Source organism: Cydia strobilella, chromosome 11 (genome assembly GCF_947568885.1).
Source record: "Cydia strobilella chromosome 11, ilCydStro3.1, whole genome shotgun sequence".
NCBI classification, from domain to species: domain Eukaryota; kingdom Metazoa; phylum Arthropoda; class Insecta; order Lepidoptera; family Tortricidae; genus Cydia; species Cydia strobilella.
The window spans coordinates 6,377,391-6,401,737 of record NC_086051.1 but is presented as its reverse complement, the minus strand read 5'-3'; the positions used below and the strand labels follow the sequence as shown (position 1 = coordinate 6,401,737).

Sequence of the window (24,347 nt, the reverse complement as noted above, 5' to 3'; positions counted from 1 at the left end):
TTTATTTGTGTGATGAGCACAGAATAAATATTTGTTCCTGAGTCATGGGTGTTTTCTATGTATTTATATATTATATATATAGTCGGCTAAGTACCCATAACACAAGCCTCCTTGAGCTTACCGTGGGACTTAGTCAATCTGTGTAAGAATGTCCTATAATATTTATTTATTTATTCAAGAAAAAGCCCCAAAGGAAGTGGACATGACGGAGCCCAGATACTATGACAAAAAATGAGATCAATTTCATCGTAACCGACAAAAAGCATATATATTCAGAGACGTCTCAGTGATCAACAGGTTCAACGCCGGTAGTGATCACCGACTTGTTAGAGGCTCTCTGAATTTCAACTATAAGCTCGAACGTGTCCGTTTGATAAGTCCAGGCTCCGACTTCCGACCTAGGCTGCTCCAAACTATTGTAGGATCTGAAGCATTTCAGTCGAACCTGGATAACCGATTCGCTGCCGTGGAAAGCACAAATGCCGTTGACATAAATCAGACCCTCAAAAATGTGGTTGGAATCCTCAGGAAAGAAGGTATGAGATCTTGTGAAGTACAGCGTAAAGCCGGAAGCCGGAAGTCGAAGCTTTCAGAGGAAACCCTCCGGCTCATGATGGAACGACGGGAAAGACCCACCTGCCAAATGGCAGAAGAAGAAGGAAGGTGGGTGGGCCCTCCCTGAGTGGAAGAAGTCTTCACAGCGACGGGCTCTAAACAAGAAGATCGGCAAACTAGTACGACGTGACTTCCAATGCTCTAATACACGCTTCATTGAGCAAGCAATCGGGGGTCAAAAGTTTTTCTCCAGTCCCTTGGAAGAAGCCACCTGACGAAGTAGACCACAACAACTGATGGGGCTGTTGTACCCTCCGGTCGGGGATTCTCTCTGAAATCAAATCCTTCTATAGCCTACGCTTCGCACGCATCTTAGTCAGATCCCGAAATGAGGATTCTAGAGCCACATTGATCCACACACATTTTATGTGGCAAAGCTTCTGGTTTATGATAAGCGGTTCTCATCACGATGAGCAGATTTCGTGGCTTGAAAAGAGATTTTTTTGTGTCCACAAGGTGCCTCCAGAGGCAAGCTCTTAAATCTAGTTACCAGCAGAAAACCACGTAACTAATCTTCATAAGTAAAGATCCACGCGAAGCAAACCTTGTATGTCCATGGCACGCAACCAAACAACATTTTTAATAGTCTAATGTGTTTAAATATGATAAATATCTATCAAGAATAAACAATCAGTAAAATCGTAGAACCTTATTACACATACCTGTTATTTAGCACCCGTTTTCTTCCTAAATATTTACACAAAACTGACGAGCAGTCGCAACGCCATCGCAAACTGTACTGATGGGAGTGGCGGCGGGGGGAGATACGAGGTATTTTTTTTACAAAAATGGCGGTCGGGAGTTGCGAGGTTTTCTATTTTGCTTTTTAAACGTAAACGGTTTATTTTTGGTATTTAAGAGTTTTGCCGTTGGATGCGTTTAGAATAGTACTATCTAAAAGTGTCAAAACATGATTTTCAAAAAAAATGGAGTTACGAGGTATGCCATTCAGGCCGACGATATAGTCGCTAACTTCATTCTTAATTCCGATCAATAGAGATAATTTACGGTGTGTCAAGAATTGAAATTAGGCCGTCAGGCACTAAGACGTTTACCTTATAGGTACAACAAACCAAATAAAATTACATGAACAATGCGTTGATGAACAAAAAAACGACTGTCAAGATATTATTTCAAAGAATAAAACAAAAAATGTAAACAATAACATGCAAAGAAATGTGTGTAGCTGGAAAACAACTGAGTTTTTCACAGCTTATTTAACAAGTTTTTTCCTTGACAGGCTATCGATCGCCCTCGAGCTAGTAAACAATCCACCAGTGTTCTTCTTGGATGAACCTACTAGCGGCCTCGACACCGTCACCACAGTGCAGTGTGTGAAGCTGCTGAAACAGTTGGCGCGGCAGGGTCGCACTGTGGTGTGCACCATCCACCAGCCGGCTGCCTCTCTATTGGAGCTGTTTGATCAGGTATAACCTACTAGCGGCCTCGACACCGTCACCACAGTGCAGTGTGTGAAGCTGCTGAAACAGTTGGCGCGGCAGGGTCGCACTGTGGTGTGCACCATCCACCAGCCGGCTGCCTCTCTATTGGAGCTGTTTGATCAGGTATAAGCTACTAGCGGCCTCGACACCGTCACCACAGTGCAGTGTGTGAAGCTGCTGAAACAGTTGGCGCGGCAGGGTCGCACTGTGGTGTGCACCATCCACCAGCCGGCTGCCTCTCTATTGGAGCTGTTTGATCAGGTATAAGCTGGATAGGTTATCAATTATATTACTTCACCAAACGAATTTGCTGGCGCCATACATCTTCAGCGTGAGCTTCGAGCAAATTGTAGGTATGCTATTGTTGTGCCAATTAGCTTGGTCTCGTTTAAAACGAAAAAGTAATTTATACAAACATTTAAGTAAGACTTAGTCAGCCAGTCCTTTGTTAAGTAGGTATACTAAGATTTAATTTAATTATATCATCCTTTTCCCCTGTTTAGAAATCTCTTTAAGGCCTGTCAGACTGTCAGCTTAGAAAAGCTGAAATAATTTAACTTGCTAGATTTGACCCTTACAAACATTTTACATACATACTTACATAGGTACATTGCAAGTTAAATATAAGCTTGTAAAAACGACGAGCCTTCAAACAAGCGGCACCGATAGCGTGTGACACGCTTATCATTGTTAACAACTTTTTGAATAAGAGATTAGAATTGAAAACAATATCCTAAGAAACAATGGACTGGCCGCGTGTTCATTATTGCTTAAGAGCTCTGGCGAGTCACAAGCTCAGTTAGGTTCTATTTTTTTAAATCTTTCTATCTTATTAATTTTATGTACCTAGGTACATAAGCAGTATGGAACTGTACGGATCATAAAGCCCAAGTTCGCATGGTAACTTCGAACAGGAAACATAAAGTACTTAACAAAATTTTAATGACTCTTATAAGCGATGTGAATAACTTCGCAGTGCACTACGGTACGTACTGGCAGTGTTGGGCACACCGCACAATTAATTACTTGTGTAATTTAATTACTAGTTGAACCGCCTGTAATTAAATTGTTTGTATTTGAATTACATGAAAATTCAATTACATGCAATTCAATTTGCTACATAATTTGTAATTGCAATTACATCCATCAATTGGTAATTAATTTACTCAATTACTTTGTTAACTTTTTTAAATTTACGACGATGAACAAATTTACGTGGAGTAATTACAAAGAAAAACTTTTTTTATTTGATTAAAGCCTGTACAATTAAAATATTTTCATATAATTTCATAAAATTCATAAAGTATATCTGCCTTTCATTCTAAGCCTTAAGGTTCAAGTAGTAATAACCGGTCATTAGGTATGGTGAATGGTCGACAAGTAGGCGATATGGATGGTCAACGTAAACTCTGACCCGGACATATTGAACACGAAAAAAATTACACGTGAAGTACGAGCATTTGCTACATGTAGTTCCATATTATCTTCTGACTTATAGCAAAAAAACAATCATTACATTTATAACTCGAAAACAAACATTCGGACGCCGGATTTTTTTATAATTTTATCTATGAAGCCTATGTGGTTATAATAATAAAATATCTTTCCCCCAAAAATCTTAGAAAATGTAGGAACATATCGAAAATATAATTTTCTACTAAACGACCTGAATAAATAAACAAATTAAGTAAGAGTCTACTGACAAGGGGGCTCGTTGATGTCCGTTGCCTTTGGTTTCGTTTTCGTTCTCTTGACCGCGGCGAGCTGTGATTTCGATATGAATATTATAGTAGAGTTGAGAGCCTAAATTTTTTTTATTTACACAAAGGGTACATGCTTACAAATAAAATTTATGCATCGCCAAACTGTAACCAGTTACAATGAAAAACATGAAATGTACCCAATTACAGTTTGGTTTACGAAATCTTAATTCAACCATTACAGACGCGAGTAGAACATTTTTTGTATACATTTACCAAAACCTGATGGTATAAAAGTCTAACATGCATTTCCCATACATAAAACTGTGTTTTAGGGTTCCGTACCCAAAGAGTGAAAACAGGACCCTATTACTAAGACTCCACTGTCTGTCTGTCCGTCTGTCATTCTCTCTGTCAACAGGCTGTATCTCATGAACCGTGATAGCTAGACAGTTGCATTTTTTACAGATGATGTATTTCTATAGCTGCTATAACAACAAATACTAAAAAAAGATAAAATAAATATTTAAGTGGGGCTCCCATACAACAAACGTGATTTTTTTGCCGTTTTTTGCGTAATGGTACGGAACCCTTCGTGCGCGAGTTCGCCTCGCACTTGGCCGGTTTTTGTTTATTTATTATTTCCCCTTCGACAAAATCTTGCAAAAATACTCATTTAGGTACATTTTTATACAAAAAATCAAACAGTGTACGATTTGTAAGGTTAGTCAAACTTAGAGCTCATTCATAATTTTAATATGATTTTGCAAATAAAGATGATCGAAAACTTGTATTCAATAAAAGTAATTTGTAATTGAGTAAATTAATTAATTTAAAATTTCAATTTCAAAATGTAATTAAAATTTTAATTAATTACATTCTGCAATTGCAATTTTATATTAAAGGCGCAAAAAAAATTTCAATTCCTTATTGTAATTGCAATTGTTAGTTTCCTGTTGTCTATTGTTTCCGTCGAAAGTGTCGCTAATGGTACTTCAACACGAAGCTATTAATTATGTATGCGTTTTCGCATAATGAGTTCAGAGTCCGCTAAGCTACAAACTTTGACAGAACAAAGTGTAAGAGTGTCATTATACATGTCATGTTTTCATGGTTTGCCATTTACTGTACTGTTCGTGTAAGTAGGTTGCCCTACTATAAAACTACTAACTACTAATTACTAGAGGTAAAATGCATTAACCGTGCGTATACATTTATAGCAGTAGTGCGGTTAAAAAAAAATTAAAATGCCAACGCTGTGCCTTATTCAAAACAAAGGGTAATAACGAAGGAGATGCAACCTGTGCCTGGCTTTGAAGCGAAGGTTAAGTTTGAGAGGTTTCAGATCAACCTTACGAGTATTACTCATAAGAGCGTCGCGTCGACATTTTTGTCGTCATAATAATATTTATAACCTATTAGTATATAGATTTAATCATTTTATTTAAATGTAAGTTTTGAGTGTGTATTTATGCCGTTTGTTTTTGTAAATAAATGACTAATTAAATCTCTATTACAGGTGTACGTGCTAGCTGACGGTCGTTGCATCTACCAGGGGGACACCTCCGCTATGGTACCTCACCTGCAGAGCGTCGGTCTGCCATGTCCACGGCACCACAACCCAGCTGACTTTAGTAAGTTCCTGCCACAAGTAACTCACTAGTAACCCTCGTAGCAGAAAAAAGGAAAAAAAACCACGGTAGCAATCTATATGTCGGCGGCAGATCGTAAAATCGGGCATATCGAGATATTCCTAGGCATATCATGAAACGCCGCCCTTTCACGATCTGACTAAGAATAACCCAGGCATATCACGATCTGCCTAATAAAAGAGGCGGCAGATCGATCATACCAATTGCATTCGTTGATATTCCTAGCTTCATACCGGGCGCATCGTAAAATAACATGAAACGCGCCATTTCGTGATCTGACTAGCGACAACTAGCCATATCGTGCAATCTTCAAGGGTTTCAAGTGGAAAGATAAATATCAATTATAAATTAGAACTATATTGTATTAAGCGACTATATTTTACGGTTTTACAACAAAACAAAATGGAAAAACAGCTACCTATGAAATGCCGGCGTTTCATGATCTGCCTAGGAATATCACAACTAACTTGAAGTTTGCACGATATGGCTAGTGGTCGCTGGGCAGATCATGAAATGCTGGCGTTTCATGATCTGCCTAGGCATATCACCCCTTCACGGCGATTTCGTAGTTTGGTTTTACGGCAAAATGGCGGAAAAGCATCAGCTGATCGAGTTTAATTGTTAGTTTATCTACGGCATCATATGTGATTCAGCTGTTTTTCCATTTTGTTTTGTTGTAAAACTGTAAAATATAGTCGCTTAATACAATATAATTCTATTTATCTTTCCACTTGAAACCCTTGAAGATTGCAAGATATGGCTAGTTATCGATAGGCAGATCATGAAATGCCGGCGTTTCATGATCTGCCTAGGAATATCACACCCTACTTATTTGATATGTCTAAACGTCGCCGGGCAAATCGTCAAACGTTGAGGTTTGAACGATATGGCCGGTAGTCGCTAGTCAGATCGTGAAATGGCGGCGTTTCATGATATGCCTAGGAATATCTCGATATGCCCGGTTTTACGATCTGCCGCCGACATGTATAACTTGGAAGACGAGGGTTATTTTTTCGCTTTGGTGCTTTATCTTCAGAGTGTTGGTCTGGCGCACAACCTACCGTGGCGAAGCTGTCGCTATATTGTCACATCAAAGTGTTGCTTTGCCTTGTCCACGGCACCAAAACCCACCTGACTAATGAGTTTCTGCCACCAAGTAGGGCAAGTAGCAGCGTCACGTTCTACGGAAAGAAATGCTTTCTTCACATAACGATGTGACGTTGTACGCAGCGTACGGTGTTATAAATCATCACAGGCCTTTGCGTCTATTGCAGACGATTTATGAATTGCTGTTTAGACAACGGTTTTGGTGACTGTGGAGGCCGATGCGTGAGTGGCATGACATCCCACATTTTTGTTGTTATAACCTCCTAAGTAACAACCTACCCATAGGTTCGATGAAATTAAAATAATTTGCAATCGGAAGTATCGGAACACAGTTGCATTTGTTTTGTTTCGTTCGTTTTTCGAACAAAAAAAAATCAACTTTATTTCTTTCATTTATTTGGGTTGTTTTTGTTAAGTGGAGAGAAAGGACAAGAAAAGCAGACCTCACAATAAGATAGGAATAATAATGCTAAGGAGAGAGAGACAGAGATAGGTTAATATTTCAAGGTCAAATAATCTTTTTTTTTGTTGCATGGCTACTATGGCTAGGCCTTAGGAGGATAAAATGATGTTAATTAATAAACAACACACTTACATCCTGGTCCGTTTCGTCAGTTTCAAGTTATAAAAACAAGTACTTTTTTATGCTATTAAATTAAAGCGAATCTAAGTGCTCATACCTTCTCGTGAACTGGTTTCAAGACTGTTTGTACTCTTTGCAAGAACTGAGTTCGGGTAAGTAATAAAATAAGTAATTAAAAAAAACTCATGTTTTGTGACTATAATGACAAGCTAAAGCGTTTTCCCTTTCTGAGGGCCTACCGCGAAAATCGAAAACGAAATCTGATTATATCACTCTTGCATATTCAAACAATAGAGAGATTAGAGAGGCAGATAACGAAATTACGATTTTCGCAGTAGTTTGACACCGCGCCACAGTAAGAGACTATAACTATCTGCAAACCAAACTTAGTAACTAAGTTTATAATTGACCGAAGCGTTAGCGAAGGTCTTCGCTTTGACTTGGGCATTTTGTTTTCGTATGTCCGGATGTTCTACTACAGGTCGCAATTAACTAAGCTTAACCGTTTCTCGTGAAATTTAGTGACCAGATTCTATGATTAAATACATTTATTAGTTAGTATTACAGTTATAATGTTGGGGAAAAGTAGTACCCACAGTCGTATTAGATTAGTAAACAAAGTAAAACGTAGACCAGGTATGTTTTAAAATGTTTACTAATCCGTAGCCACTGAACTGTGGATGGACTTAATGATAACTTCGCGTGAGAGCACACACACAACAATTAAAATAAATGACGACCGGTCGCTTTTAGTATTGCCTAAACTAATGTTACAATTAACAATGTAAAGACCAACCGAGACAGCTACGATTACGAGAAGGCCAAGGTTGTTTTAAACCAGTACTTAGCTAAATTATGAGTAGTGGTCTAAAAATATATTACTTGTTATGTTATCCTCTATAAACCAAAAGTCTTAACATTATTTAACTGCTCACAATTTTCATTCTCTCAAAAATTATGTCGGAGCTAGTTCTGGGCGATATAATGTGCGAACAACTCGCACACGCGAAGGGAAGCAGCGTGGCGCGGCGCGGCGGGCCCACGGCGTTCGCGTTCGCAACGAGATCTCGATCGTAAACTATTATTTTTACATGTTTTACCAGAAACAGATAGCACAACAATAAATGTAGACGTATTTAATACAAGCTGACATCTTCCAAACGGCTATCATAATCTTTAGGAACCATATTTAAACCTTTCATAAAATGGGAAAGAATGGACGCTATAAATCATTGAATGTCCTTTTATTTCCAGTAATCGAAGTGACAGAAAACCCCGACAAGATAACGTTACTATGCGAAGAAATACTAAACGGACAACTGTACAAATCATCAAAGCTCGAACAGACGGAGCCGGTGAACAACATGGAGCTGAAGATATGTTACCAGACGGAGGAGGCTCAGGAGACCGAGATCATGCTGAGCAACGAGAAGTGTCTTTATAAAGTGCCGAAGTATAATGGCAGTACTTCGAGCAGCTCTTTAACTAGTCAGGTAAGCACAAAAATAATAACACCATTCATTAGGTAAGCAGATTATGATTATGCATGTATAAGTTTAAGTAGGTATCTAGGTATACAAAAATTGCAGTTTATGCAAATAATCCATAGCTTCCGAGGATGCCTTTAATCTGTCAACACACTCAATCCTTGTATAATACCTTATCTAGGTTAGGGTTGCATACACTGCAATTTTTGTTTTAGAATCTGTGTATGACCCAGAAATATAAATTAATCAGAGTAAGAACATAATTAATACCAATAGACCATAGCTACCTATGTACTTACCTATTGTCAGAATTTGTCACTCCCCCTGGTACGGAATCTAATCATGAATTTACACTTAGAAGATATTTATGTGCGAGTTTTTTTTGTAAGTACTTAATTTTATTTATTGAAACATTAAAGAACAAATATGCGAGTTCATATGTGACAGTTTCAACCAAAAGGTCGCTTGTCTATAAGGTTGATTTCAAATTGAAGCTATACGGAAATAGCGCCTTATTGACAACCGACAATAAGTACCCTTTTGATTGAGAATGGCACATTATTAACATTAAGTATGTATTTGAACGTGCAGTAATCACTGATTAAATATACCCATACAGATTTAGATTTGATGGAGTATTTAGCTGTCCCCTACTTCTTATTGTATTATACGATTATTTCTTTAAAGACATGTCCGTCTTTGTTCATAACAAAAACATTTTCCCGTATAAAAACTTACGCGAGTTACTAGGGAAGTAGAACATCTACCATTTGCAGTAAAAACGTATGTTTTTATCCATATTAAATATATTAAACCGGCTCACTCACGTTTATAAAGTCGATGATTGCTCGACATGTTTCGCTCCATAACGAGGAGCATTTTCAAAGAGCGCTCGCGTTGGTGGCCCGACGCAGACCCGACCTAATTAATATTTAATGTCAGTGCCTCAGGGAAAATTTGTTATTCAAATTGTTTTTATCCATATTTAATGAAGCACGTGTTGCAAACAGGTTTCACAGATAAATTCGTCAATGGACTGGATGAAAGTGCAAGAGCAGTCGGACTCATGCGGGTACCCGACCACGTATCTCCAGCAATTCTACACCCTGCTGTGTCGGATGATGACGCAGATATTCAGGAATCGACAAGGTTAGTTCCAAACTTAGGTTAGTGACAATTGTTGATAGGAAATTCCAAGCGAAACTTATTTAAATAATACTGAAATGTATGGAAATACATATTTATTCATGTGACTTTTCGTAGCATCGTCATCCCGATGCATTTTCTTTTCGTTTGTCATTTGCAGTTTGCAGAGCCCGGAATTTCGCGGCAAAACAAAAGACTGTCGCAATCTTGCTAGAGTTAAAAACATTTTTTTATCGATATCGATAGTTGGGTAATGGAAGAAAAAATGGCCTGAGAGCTAAAATTGCACATTTGAAAACAATTATTGTTTTTTTTTTTACAGTGAAAATGAAGGAAAATGTAAAAAAATACCACCCCCTAGTCTCCGAAGTTTACCAATGAAAAATAATGAATTTTTTACATAACATTAACATTATCATAAATATTATAGGAAAAATTTAATCACGTTTCTATCTTGAAAACTTTTATTTTAATTAAGTATCAAAAAAAATTCCCGAATTTAATTTGTAATTTTGCCACCTTTGCGTGTCTATTATACTTGAAATTTCTATGAGATTACAATAAAAAATACCGTCTTTTAAATAAAATAAAAATTGTTGAAATCGGTTCACATGACAAACCAACCAAAAACGCGAGTAATATTAGTTAGCTGATTTGCCGATAGATGGCGTTGTGCATAATAATGCTGAGCGTAGGTACTTCTAGTCAAAAGTATTTTGTGTTTATAGTTACATGAGATAATTTTATTGAAAATTTGCACGGAACCCTCGGTGCGCGATTTAAACATACTCGCACTTAACCGGATTCTCATTTTCATTCTTCTGAACAAAAATAATATTTTCTCTTTTATCTCTAAAGTAAAGAGGTTTTTTTATCCTGTTAAGTAGAACACTAATAATTAATAGTTGTGGCACTTAATTTGATTCCAATTAAGTTAATTAGTTACACAATTACGGATAGTAAATCATTATACAAATTATTACTCGATAATAATCTTAATGATAATTGTAAACAATTGTAAAACACAATGCCATCTCCGTTGCATTGATATAAATACAAATTGGCTAGTGTCTTCAGGTCTTGAGGTGCCTAGTTAGCGACCATAAAAAGATTAAAATAAAGTCGATAATTGTCTGCATTAGTTACAGTAAACACCTCATAAAGTTATTTGCATTAATTGCACATTACATTTGATAAGGTGTCCTATTTTATGATTAACATTGGCAATACTGTGTTCGCTTGTAGTTATTGCTTTAAATACTAAATAATTAAGTTCTATTTTCGTGGACATTAACTAACGTCGGATTCAATCACAAGAAAATAAACATAAACATGATGCCTAGGTCGTCACAATGATAGCAATGTTTCGGTCCTTAGTTCATGCCGGATGCAAATGCTGTTATCAAAATCCATCATCATTGGACACCTCATCTGTTGTAGATGCTTGTTGCGGCGCTTGTGGGTTTATGGGGTCCTGCATCGCCGTTGATGGATGTAAAGTCCTATCGCAGCGCGGCATTTCTTGCCACATCGATCGCACACAAAACGCGAGTCCGCAGGAGGTGGTAGAGCACGACGAAGACTTTTCTGCTTAAGGTTCTCCAGCCAGTCATCGTCGGGCTTTGATGTTCCGACTTTAATGTCGTGACGCCATTCCGGTCTCATTTCAGCACGTTTCTCCCAACTGTCGGTCCGAATGCCAAAACTGTCCATGTCCCGCTTACAGGAGTCCTTAAACCGTAGAGCTGGACGCCCAACAGGTCTTTTTACGTCCGCTATCTGACCCAGCATAACTTGGCGTGGTAGTCTCTCAGGGTCCATGCGACGTACGTGACCGACCGTTATCAAAATACACGAGACTAAATCTAGGGATATTTGTTACTATATACCCGTCAATTTCATTGGTGAAATAGCATCTTACATCTGAGCTAATAAATTGGCAAAACGGTAATCAATTTGGCTTCTGGGGCCGATGCCCCATACAAACACGGCTATACCCTTTAAAATGTCTCATTTTCCTTGAAATTGGTTTCATTCCAACCAAGATTCTAATTCATTCACACCTTATTTCCAGGTCTCTGGATCCAGCTGATCCACCACGTGATGTGCGGCGTGCTGATCGGGCTGTGCTTCCTGAACATGGCCAACGACGGCACGCAGATGTTCAACCACCTCAAGATGTGTGTGGGGCTCGTCATATTCTTCGCCTACACGCAGATCATGGTGCCAGTTTTAGTCTGTAAGTGTTAGCGGTTTTAATTATAGGTATATACCTATTGCCCCTTCACAGGGTACCTTTGGCCACCAAAATCGTCAACTGACGTGTGGCTAATACAGCCTAATGTCCACATTCGTGCATCTCCGACGCGGTTCACGATGATGCGCTGAGCACGATAGGCGTTAGATTAGATACGAAATTAAGTTAAAAAAGTTTTTGTAACACGAAGTTTTTAAGAAGTAGGAGAGTTCAGAAAGAAAATAAGGCTTTAAAGTTGGGTACTTTAGGCATGGATAGTTTTCCGCGTTTCCTGGTTTGATTTGGAAAACGCATTGACACTATCGTATAGTAATAATTTTGCCCTTTATTTGTTTTTAACCGACTTCAAGATTTCAAAGGAGGAGGTTCTCAATTCGGTTGTATGTTTTTCCTAATCAAAACTCGGGGGTGCCACTATCTCGTCCTCATTATCCTCTGTCCGAGCGGAGGGCAGTTCAGTAGCGCCTAAAAGTAATTACGCCTGCAGGTTTTTATTTCTTCGCCATCCGTGACCAGGTTGCCTTGTACGTCTTCTAGCACTTGAGTTGTGGGTTGATAACCTTTCTTACAAGATTTTACTTCTTTGTAGAACTTCCTTGACTCGTTTGCTCTAATCAGTCTCCATTTCCCGGACTATATTGTCTAAGTGCATCCTTTTCGCTCTCCTTATAACTTTTCTGGCTTCCACCAACAAATCAAGCACTTACATTTAAAAAGTGACATTTGAGGAAGTGGAACTGATGATGAAGATCAGAACGGAACTCTTCAATGACGCATAGTTCACGTTTGGCGATTTGTCCTCTTGACGATGTTTGTTAAGCAAGTTAGGTTTTCAAGAAACATTTTTGTCAAGTTCGAGTTCTGATGATGGGATCCATGAAGAATCGAGGGAACTCCTCAAATGTGAAAGGCATACATATAGTGATTTTTGTATTTTTATCAACAAATCCAGCATTTCCATTTTAAAAAGTGACATTTGATGAAGTGGATGTGGAACAAACATAAAGAAGAGGACAAATCGCCAAACGTAAACTATGGGTCATTAAAGAGTTCCATTCTGATCATCAACAGCAGTTGATGATCAGAATGGAACTCTTTAATGACCCATAGTTTACGTTTGGCGATTTGTCCTCTTCTTTATGTTTGTTAAGCAACTTAAGTTTTTAAGACATATTTTTGTCAAGCTTGAGTTCTGATGATGAGACCCACGAGGAACCGAGAGAACTCCTCAAATGTGAAAGGCATACATATAGTGATTTTTGTATTTTCATCACAAATCCAGCATTTACATTTAAAAAAGTGACATTTGGAAGTGGAACTGCTGATAATGATCAGAATGGAACTCTTCAATGACACATAGTTCACGTTTGGCGATTTGTTTTCGTCCTTATGGACCCAGACCTAAACTTGGACCCGGACTCGGACCCGGACCCGGGTCTGAACATGGACCTTAACTCGGACCCGGACCCGGACCGAACTCTGACCCAAACTTGGACCCGGACAGCCGGACACGGACCCGGACTCGTATAAGGACCCGGAAATGCTACTAGAAAAGTGGGTTAGGTGGGTGGGTGGGTTTTGAACTGCGATTCTCACAGAACAGAACTGCTATCAGAAAAGTAGGTTAGGTTAGGTTAGAGCTGTGACCCTTACAGAAACGAAATGCTATCAGAAAAGTAGGTTAGGTTAGGTTAGAACTGCGACCCTTACAAAAACGAAATGCTACTAGTAAAGTGGGTCGTTTTACCTCCTTTTCTACATAATGAGGCAAAAGATGCTGTCTTTTTCATTTCATTGTCTGGAATCTAAGAGTGCACCATCAACAATAAGTGAACTTTCAGCGGCATCCCCCATTGAAGTCGGTTTTTATTTCTTAAAAATTATTATGGGTAACAAAAGGAGATTAGGTGAGATAGGGTAAGAAGAGTAGTGAATTTTGTTCTGGGCAACATGCACTATGACGATTCCATAAAGTATTCTCCTTGCCCCGGTGTTGATGGCCTAACATCGTAAAGTGTTTCAATAATACATTGCATTGTAACATTGTATGACATAGCTATACAGTAAGTTCTAAATAAGACATTAACCAAACCGTGACTTATCCAACTGCTTATCTAGTTGTCATGACATGTTAATTGTCACCCTGCAGATGCATTTATATACAAGTGTATTTAGACACTAATTAATGCCTGTGGAATTGTTATCATTTGTAAATTAGGTTTATGAATTTATGATTAACGTGTTTACCACTGGACGCATTCCATCGCCTAATTTAGGTACCTACACAAATTATAAGGAAAAATACTAGTACATACAGTCAGCCAAACTTAATAGTTTGTGTGACTAATGCTTTGCACCCCTACGGCGTACAAATATGTATGCAGGGCTGCTAAACTAATAGCTTTGCTGACTGTAGTTAATTATAGAATGTGCTAGATACGAGTACTTAGCTGTTGATTTGATAAGGTAAGATGAATAAGATTTACTTTAGTCATCATTAGATGCCAAAGCGACCATGAGAAAATAGTTATTATTTGAGAGAAAAAAAACCTATTTCAAAAATTTGTCACGTCACTTCCTAAAATCGTAAACCTTTTGGACGCCTATAACGGATATATCGGCAGCGTAGGTCCAACGCCAAAGACCGATTAATCCATCACAGACCACAGAGCAACATAGACCTACATGCATTTGCATAAAGTTCAATTTCAGTTTTGACACTTCGGTAGCGTGGCGTCCGAGTGACAGCTTTTGTGTTTGACACGGCGTCGAGAAGGTTAAAGCCGTTTTAAGAACACCATTGTTGTAAAAAAATCATTAGATAAAACTTAGTGAAAGGCAATTCATTAGACATTTCAGGCAAAGGTAGACAAAACATCAATAGTTAACGAGCCGTTTACATACTATATCACGTTTTTCTTATTTGAGTAGGTACTGTAAATGTAAGGGTGCAGTTAGCTTGATTCTCTTAACTTTGCAATGTCTACAGGAAAGACGCGAACGAGTTAAGAATATAATAAAATGTGTATGACCCCATTATATTAATTCGTACATGATTTATATTTAAGTCAAAATCCAAATATACATTTGCGAAAACAAGCTTAAAACTTTATTTTGCTGCCAAGCGACTCTACTACTATCTGTTTGCAACGACATCTACGCATAAAATACTGCTATAGATAAATCATGATAGTTCTTGCCTTGTTGGTAACAGATGGCGCTATTTTAAAAATACTCAGTTAAATTTTCATTTCAGATCCTCAAGAAGTGAAACTCGTGAAAAAAGAGCATTTCAACCGCTGGTACAGCCTCACGCCTTACTACGCGGCCTTGACAGTGTCCAAGTTACCAGTACAAATCACGCTTAATTGTGTGTTCTGTACAATTGTGTACTTCATGGTGGGAGTGCCCTTCCAAGTGGCGAGATTCATTGCATTCTGTTTAATTGGAAACGTGGTGTCGCTGGTGGCTGAGGGCATGGGCATGGCTATTGGATCAGTATTTAATGTTAGAGTAAGTATGAACTCTGTTTTAAAGAAAAAGTTATACTAACAGGGTTGATAGTTGAAGTTGTTGATAATTTCCACAAATGTATGCATTTGTGTATCAAAGTTAAAGGAGGGTATTTTGAAGATTATTCGTTTTTTAGTGTCAATAATGCCATTTTGAAAAAAATCGTTTAATAATCTTTAAAATTATATGTCAATTGTCAACGTATTTTTGGGCCATCCCTTGGATCAAATTAAAATGCTTAATTGAAACGAATATTGATTCTTATACTAAATGTCAGTGTTTAGTTAAGGGGTTATCAGATCCATCATTTCGTCGGACACTTTCTGCTATGTTGCTACTAAGAGCGACAGGTAAATAACATACTTATACCTTTATCTGTCCCTCTCAGCAGAATATGTAGCAACTGGATAGATATTGTACGTGTAACCCCTTTAGACTGTTAAACCTTCCAAAGGTACTACTTCTTCAGACGACTCACGCTAGATCGAGCCGAGGCGTCCGACATGTATGTCATTTTCTATGTGGGTGATCACGTGGTACTTTCCATTGAGTCCAGTTGAGAACGAAGCGCCGGAAGCTCCGGCCCGGTCTAGCGTGAGTCATCCTTTATCCGTTGACAGAAAAACATCGTAAATGATTTTAAAAAACTAGGAAGGCTATACTGAAATATATTAAAATTGATTCGGAAATTAATAATGTGTGATATTGTCAGAATAAAAAGCCGTCTATGTTACGCAGCAAGGGGTTTATTAATCTGACTTGCTTGCCTATATAATATGGTCTTCGGTTACCGCGATAGTTACTCATTAAATAAAACTTTATAAACGGATTTATTATCTATAACTATACCTTACTTTATTTGCAGAACGGCTGCGCCATCGGCCCAACAGCCATCGCCCCGTTCCTCGGCCTCGCAATCTACGGCTTCGACTTCGCACACCGCATCCCCCTCCTCATGAACCTCCTAATGAAGACCTCCTTCATCCGCTGCGGCGTCGTCGCCATGGTCCTCACCATCTTCGGCTTCGGACGAACGCCTCTGGAGTGCAAAGACGTCTATTGCCACTTCTCCAAACCTGATGTCTTATTGAAATACTTAGACATCGAAAGAAACTCAGTTTGGATAGAAATTATGACGATGGTTGGCATTATGCTCGTCTTCAGATCACTATGCTATATTGGTCTAAGATGGCGGTTTGCCACCTGATTCCTCAGCTAGTTTAAGTTCTGTGATATTGTTTTGAAGTTTATGGCTTTTGCCAGTACAAAGATTTTAATAGCATGTGATCTTAAGGGTATAAATTTAGTTTAAAATTTATTTATGTTTGATTCTGTTAGTTTAATTATGGAATCTTGACATTAATGTCTATACCGTATTTAATTCAAGGAAAGGAATGTATTAAGCCAAAGATACTTTTCCATAGTATCTAGGTACACTTCTTGAATTACCTAAAGTAAGATTTTAGTCCCTAATTCACCATAAATGGATAAATGAAATGAAGCTAAGCTTGAATGATGCTTAATTATTTATTATTAAGATAAGGTCAATACGGGTAAGCGTGTGGCTGACCTGACCTTCACTTTAGGGATTAGTGTCTATGTTTATGGCGAGTTCAAATGTACAAACTCTCAATAAACACTAATCTGTGTGTTAACCACACCTAACTGTATAGAACCTTGAGTTGTTTGTTGATATTGTTATTGGGAATATCTACAACTCACTTAAACAATCTCAATTAAACAGACTTGAATCGTTAAACCTAGCAGCAGGTCGCCGTATAGGGCTTTAAAGACCCTTAAAGCTGTTTTGAACTATTAGTTTCATCCGCTTTAAGTTCATGTTATTTGTTTTGTAAGAGTGTATTGTTCTTATCTGTGCTTAATTAGTACTTATATTTTTAAGTGGGGTTCATAAAAGATTGAAAATTTGACAACTAGCTAGACTAAAATGTGAAATATTGAGCGTTTTGTGTGTTGCTCTCGTCTAGAGTTGTGCCGTTCCCGGGAACGGAACTCTACTCTCGTCTAATATAGGTAAAGCAAATCAAAAGAATTATTGTGTTTAGATTTACTGAAGAGAGCCTTTCCGAACTAGCCTGTTTAAAAAAAATGCGAGTTATGATTAACGGTTTGACAGTGCTTTTACCTAATTTGTCAAAGTGAGTTCTTGTCTGAAGATGGTGTTAAAATATTATAATTAACCCAGTAAAGATAATAAATACCTAACATTAAATTATGGCACTTGACTTAGCATTCGACAAGTATGCACGCTCCCCAGCTTTTACACAATTATGCAGATCCGCATGCCGCTCCGGTGTAACTTTGTGTGAGATGTCCCGCTCTCACACCGGAGCGGCGTGCGGATCCGCATCCAATAACGCATACGCAAAGGGTTTACTTGCGTGCTTGCGAGTAACAATAAAACTTGATATTACTGTTAACTTAATCCTTTAATCGTCAAGTCATTCTATTTTTTGTACAGATTAATATTTTTTTCATAATAATCTTTTTTTATACCTATATCAGCCTTCTCTCTGTTGTTAACGAATAGACCGTGTCTGTCTCCAAAAAATATTTTGATAACGAATCCTTTTTTACTTTGCACACTGTGTTTCAAGGAATATTCAGCTAAGCTAAGTGCCACAACAATAATTAAGAATATCACCAAAACTCATACAGCCTATGAAACAGACTGTTTAGAAGATATTTATGAAATAAGGTACCTATAAGGTTTAATATTTTTTGTACTTTTGTAAAGAGTAGGTAAAGCAGAGGTAAAGAGAAGATTGACAGTCTCTGTACACTTAGTTTGAAATTGCGCTGCTTTTACTATGGGACCAACCACGAAATCGCGAAAAAAAATTACCCTCCTATAGAAAATGGACCAACCAAAATGTTTGAAACAGCCAAAATTTTTTTCGCGATTTCTGGGTTGGTCCCATAGTAAAAGTTGCTCAGTATAATCCCAAAACCTCCCTGACAACTGGAATGCACTTATTTTTTAGCCACCGTGTATATGATGGGTGCTGAGAAATGGGCGGCTAGTAGTTACTAAAAGGCCTGGGGCTTATGGCGGCCAAGACTGCAAATCCGCCTCTGGAAGTTATATGTTACGTAAATGTGACGTTTTCAACCAAAAGGTACCACATTGTCGCTTGTTGATTTCTAATTGAAGCTATATGGAAATAGCGCCTTACTGACAAGCGAAAATAAGTACCCTTTTGGTCGAAAATGGCACAAATATTCATGCCAAGTTTCATGTAATTTAAGCGTGTCGTTTTTAAATGAGAGCGTAAATTCGTTTGTGTGACTTAAAATATTTGCAATATATATGTAGATACTTTAATTTCCATACCTAAAAAGCCTTAACTTATAGTTGGTCAAGCAAATCTTGTCAGTAGAAAAAGGCGGCAAATCTAAAAAATGTAGGCGCGAAGGGATATCGTCCAATAGAAAATTTGAATTTCGCGCCTTTTTCTACTGACAAGATTTACTTGACCAACTATATGAAACGCAAACATACAATACTAGGTACCTCTAGGTACAGTCGACGTCAAAGATATGTTCACACTTTTGCACCTTACTCCTTTGCAATAAGGCGAAAAATGTAAACATATCTTTGACGTCGTCGTACAACAATGAGGAGGCACTAGGAGGTAATAGGGAACGTCAGTCTTCTCTATTTAGTTCTTTCTATGTAATGTTGAGGAAATACAGATATGAGTAAATTTTTTGTTTTATTATTTGTCGGACTCCTGACTCCACCCTGTAATTGCTTAACTACCTCTCATGCGCAATTTTGCAAAAAAAAACCAGTAAGTCTTATTACTGTTATATAGGAATAAGACATAGATAGCTCTCTGGTGGGGAATACAGGGTGTTCCAAGACTATGGGACATGAAGGGATACCTAAAGGTATACCTTAAGGGGTCGCAAAATTGCCCAATCTTGCCTGTCATGCGCAACTTTACCTAACCTGAAAAAAAAAACGACCAAGTGCGAGTCGGACTCGCCCACCGATTCCATACTTTTTAGTATTTGTTTTTATAGCGGGAACAGAAATATCATCATCTGTGAAAACATCAACTGTTTACCTATCACGGTTCATGAGATACAGCCTGGTGACAGACAGACAGATGGACGGGCAGACAGACAGTCGGACAGCTGAGTCTTAGTAATAGGGTCCCGTTTTTATCCTTTGGGTACAGAACCCTAAAAATTAAATCTTTGTTTTACTTCTGTAAGTAGATATAATTTCATACCTATTTATACTGTATAATATTTATTCCATAAATATAAATTTGTGTCACTCTATAGAAATCGGGACCTTCGTCACCTTTCATTAAAGGTAATTTTTTCTCACTTCATCACAGGCACAAATTTCTCTGAATGACACCTTTAAAATTGCTCACTTAGGTTAGTTGCCTTTTTACTTTTTCGCTGAACCTTTGTCCCTTCTCTTTTTAATGTGCTTCTTGACTTTCGTCTTTCTTTTCTCTGCCTTTTCTTCTTTGACTGCTTTTTTCCTTGCCTTCTTAGTGTTGGGAGATTCGTCTCTTGGTCGGGCAGACGATTTAAATTTGGGATCTGAAATTTTTTACATTGCTAAATTGAATAACTAAGAATAAGGTAAAGTAATTTATTAACACAATAAGTGCCAGAGATGTAGATGTTATGTATGAAAATTTAACTAAAATCCCAATATCAACTGCCAATTCAGCAGCAACACACTTCGTGACAATTGATGAACCTTATCTCATTGAAATAAAGTTGAGAATGGTCAATTTGTCGATGATGGGACATGGAATGCGGTTGACACTTTGTATTTTGTATTTTCCATAACTGTTTTGACAATTGACCCTTCACCTAATCAAAAATATACAGATTCACAGAAAAGTATAAGGCCAATAAAAGCACAAGAAATAAATATATTGAGTGTGTTACAAATTAAAATGTAATATAAATTCAGCTGACAAAAGTTTGTTCAAAAATTACTTACGTGAATCTCCATCTTCATCATCTGAAGATTCTGAGTCGCTACCAGAACCACTGCCTGAAATATCACATTCTTCCAAAATCTGCGGTTTATTGACAGTACTAAGGTCCTCATTAAAGCCGGCAATTTTCTTGTATGTTAGATCTTCCGTTTCACCTTTTTTAGCTTTGTTGATATCCCGTTCATAGTTTATAACCTGTAATAAACCATTAAAAAAATGTGAAGGTTATTAGTCGCCATTACAAATCGAAATCATATCTGTACATATATGAACACCTTAGATATATGTTAGTAAGATCACAATAAAATTAAATGATAGTTTACTTTCCAAATGTTAGGTTTTACCTAATATTAAATAGTAATTTATTGCAAAAATCAACCAAAATATTTAAAATAAATTTTAGTCATTGTGATAATAGATCTGTGATTTTGAAAAGGGACCAGTGAAAACACTTTAATTAGTTAGAATTCAAACTTAAAAAGTCACCTCTGTAAGTCTCTTAGGGATATAGATATTTTTGAAAGCCTCTTCTTCTACTTGTTCTTGGGCTGTCATTGCCTCAAAATTCCTTGTAGATGCTTTTTCTGATAGTTTCTCCAGGCATTCTTCCAAATTTCCCTCATTTATAGCAGAGTCAGTAATGAAATCAAAAAGTTCCTTCACAGTTAGTGTTGCAACACCATTCTTCCTAAAGAAATCTGATATATTTGTGCAATCTTTCCTTAAAAACTCAAATGCATGAGGATGATCATGTTCCACAGACTGCGACACATCAATGACTATTACATTTCCTTTATGGTACAGAAGATTATATTCTGATAAATCTGCATGTACGAGTTTGCAAATGTTGAACATTTTCCACATCATTATTATGCAGTCCCGGTACAAAGATCTGGCTTGTGATTGAGAAATTTCAACATCCTTGAGTTTTGGAGAAGGCCAACCGTCATCTCCCATGAAAGTCATGACTAGTACATGGCTTCGTAAGATTATCGGCTCCGGAACATTTAACTTTGCATTGTACATTCGGACAAGATTTCTCATTTCCTTTTCAGCCCAGGTTCTCACCATTTTACGAGGATTAGATCTGCAGTACCCATTTCTGAATCTGTACTCTCCTGATACATACTTATCTCTGTCTTTAAACACTAAGATTGATGTTTTGTAGATTTTAATAGCATAATCCTTTCCATCTTTAGATGTAGCATGGTAAACATTGGCCTCTTTACCAGTAGATATGCAACCATTGATCTCGTTGATTATACCTCTATTTAACAACTTGAAGAGAATCATTCTTGTGCGTGGATCCATGACTTGCTCTGCGGTGGCTCTGTCATGCTTATCCTTTGTTCTAATCCTGCCGCTGTCAACCTTTCTGTCATTGTTATCAATGAACTTATTTGTACGGTCCATTGGATCGTAACTATCGACATTGATTTTGTTAACATACTTTTTAAACAACTTTTCAGTGGGCTGGAATGTGCTGATTTTGTTTGAAGGTATCTGAGAATTACTTCTAAGTTTTCCCGAGTTATTTGTTGGATCATCTGAGTCTTGGAAGTATTCATCAGAATCATAGTCACTCTCTGCATTGCTGCTGAGTGTTTTGACATCCAGTGTTTCAGCAAACTGGAAAAGAAAAATGTAAAGTTGATTCTCTAAGTAATTTTAATGCATGCTTTTCCACTGTAACTAGTGACTGTTAACAATTTATAGACAGCTTAAGATCTATATGCAGACAGAGAAATAAGTTCGAAAATTATGTCACTACGTAGGCAGAATATAATATATTATACAAATGTTCTACACTGGTCACGAAATTAAACTTCAGTTATTAGCTGATCGAAAAAATTCACTATCAGTATAAATTAAAACTGCAATTAAATATTTCTGTAAGAATCGAACTCACCCGTACTGACTTAACCTTATTGGAAATGTCATTTTCGTAATCGCTAAATTGGCCGTCGCTACCGTCAGACATTATAATAAAATTTAAAGTGTTTGAGGTCAAAACACAAGAACTAATTATTAAAAATCGCACTTAATTTTAATATTTATTAAACACGTGTCGAGCTCTTTATTCCCAGTCTATTTTACGATTTACGCCACTTGACATTGACGTTTATAACGTCAATTTGCAATGTGTCGTTCCACGTTGAGTCCGAATTGGACATGAATACTTTTCCTGTAGTAACCAATCTCAAGCATTCTCTCCTATCGCGTCGAATAGACAATAGATAAAGCCTGTTCGGAAAGCGAAGAATCATAGAATGTATTGGGTCCCATAAATGGTCCCATAGCCCCCATACATTCCAAGACTCTTCTCTTTCCGCACAGACTAGAAGTTAGACCAAGAAAAGTCTGCAAAGACTTTGATAGCACACGCAGTGCAAGTGCTATAGTCGGTCAAACCAAATTGACAGTAAATAAGAACAAAAACTGTACTCATCCTAGCAGCTAGTACTAGTGGAAGACAAAGATAGTATGATTCTCTCTGTCGATGCAAAGATAGATATAACTCACTCAAAGATATAAGTACTAGCAGCTAGTACTAGTGTAAGACAAAGATAGTATGATTCTCTCTGTCTATGCAAAGATAGATATAACTCCGTAATAGTAATAGAAATAAATGGATACAGTCTAAGGAAAAAACGTGCCTCGAAAATCACGAAAATTCGATTCTCGATCAGATGGCGCCACTACCTCCTTTGGCCTACTCTCGTATAGAGGGCGTTGACGATTTCGTTTGTTATTTAACAATTTTAACGCATATCAGTGGAAGACCATGGGTCAAAATAATAAAAATAATTAATGCAAATAAAAAAAATCATTTATCCATATTTAAATACATTTTATCGTATTTTTATAAACAAACACCGGATTGACGGGGGCAAATCTGAACTGACGTTTAATAGTGCGAGGACAAATAAAATTAATTTTATTACTTGATATCGATAAAAATTACGTATAACCGTTGTGTAATTATTAAAAATGTGAATTAAGAGCCCTCATTCCCTGGAGCGTTCACCGATTTCACGAAATAACACTCAATAGACGGCGTTGACGCGCGGTACTCGAGCGCCGGCAACTATAACGCGTTTGAACGCAGAGAAGAATAATCTTGATCGTTGTCAATTTCAATAGCAAGTAACATTATTTTTATTATTATAGCCACTCTACTATATATTTAATTTTATATGCATGGTAGTAGTAAATTCAGTTTATTATGTTAAGAAAATATACATACTTGTACCCAGAGATGACCAGGGTGCCTAGCCAAGATGCCAACCGTTTAGGTACCTATAGTTTACATTAAAACCAAATCTGTAGCTGGCCTCTGAAATGGGTAGTAGAAACGCGTTCCGTATATCTTTCGCTTTCCAGATGACCAGGGTGCCTAGCCAAGATACCAACCGTTTACGCTCCGTAGCGAACGAAACGTAACTGTCTCTGTCGCACTAATATGGAAGAGTGATAAAGAGAGGTTACGCTATTCGGGCTCAAACTAACTCATCCATCTAGGTATAGATCACTTTCTAGCCTCTTCAACAATGTACTACCTATATATGTAGATATTTTCTGCTACAAAGGCCAGAAGTTTAAAATATCTATAGGAGATAGGAGTTAAAAACGATCAAAATCTACAATTTTCATATTCTTCTTTTTTTTCCTCGGTTCCTCATGACTGAGGGCCGCGACCACATGAGGTCGTTATTTTGTGCACCAAGACTCCATTCTGCACGATTTTCTCCCTTCCTGATAATAGGCGCCTGTGTAGATAGGGATCTAAGAAATCTTCATATCTGCCAGGGGGCAGGCCCACTTTACAGTGTCTACCCAGCGGGTTG

The 24,347-nt window shown here is 37.6% G+C and overlaps 2 protein-coding genes across 2 annotated transcripts in view; one reads left to right on the top strand and one right to left on the bottom strand.

Moving 5' to 3' along the window:
* The window catches only part of LOC134745466 (ATP-binding cassette subfamily G member 4), a 70,395-nt gene extending 51,181 nt beyond the window's left edge, over positions 1-19,214 (top strand). The window contains exons 6-12 of the mRNA XM_063679510.1: positions 1,856-2,042; positions 5,277-5,391; positions 8,354-8,592; positions 9,597-9,735; positions 11,807-11,971; positions 15,246-15,502; positions 16,368-19,214. Of these exons, the coding sequence (XP_063535580.1) occupies positions 1,856-2,042; positions 5,277-5,391; positions 8,354-8,592; positions 9,597-9,735; positions 11,807-11,971; positions 15,246-15,502; positions 16,368-16,709 (1,444 nt within the window). The 3' untranslated portion in view covers positions 16,710-19,214. The remainder of the gene's footprint in view (positions 1-1,855; positions 2,043-5,276; positions 5,392-8,353; positions 8,593-9,596; positions 9,736-11,806; positions 11,972-15,245; positions 15,503-16,367) is intronic.
* A 504-nt stretch (positions 19,215-19,718) lies between these two features.
* LOC134745448 (serine/threonine-protein kinase RIO1) lies at positions 19,719-22,619 on the bottom strand. Its single transcript, XM_063679490.1, has 4 exons — positions 22,409-22,619; positions 20,986-22,128; positions 20,502-20,694; positions 19,719-20,089 (listed from the first exon to the last, which is right to left on the bottom strand). The coding sequence occupies exons 1-4, from the start codon at positions 22,478-22,480 to the stop codon at positions 19,932-19,934; spliced, it is 1,566 nt and encodes a 521-aa protein (XP_063535560.1). The 5' UTR covers positions 22,481-22,619; the 3' UTR covers positions 19,719-19,931.
* Between the last annotated feature and the right edge of the window lie 1,728 nt (positions 22,620-24,347).

What these genes read in the sequence shown, in the direction of transcription:
- LOC134745448 (XM_063679490.1), bottom strand. Translation starts at nt 22,480, where the DNA reads ATGTCTGACGGTAGCGACGGCCAATTTAGCGATTACGAAAATGACATT. An exon ending in TCCCTAAGAGACTTACAGAG is followed by an intron (nt 20,695 to 20,985) that starts GTGACTTTTTAA and finishes GGTTTATTACAG; the next exon opens with GTTATAAACTATGAACGGGA. An exon ending in TGATGAAGATGGAGATTCAC is followed by an intron (nt 20,090 to 20,501) that starts GTAAGTAATTTT and finishes AAAAAATTTCAG; the next exon opens with ATCCCAAATTTAAATCGTCT.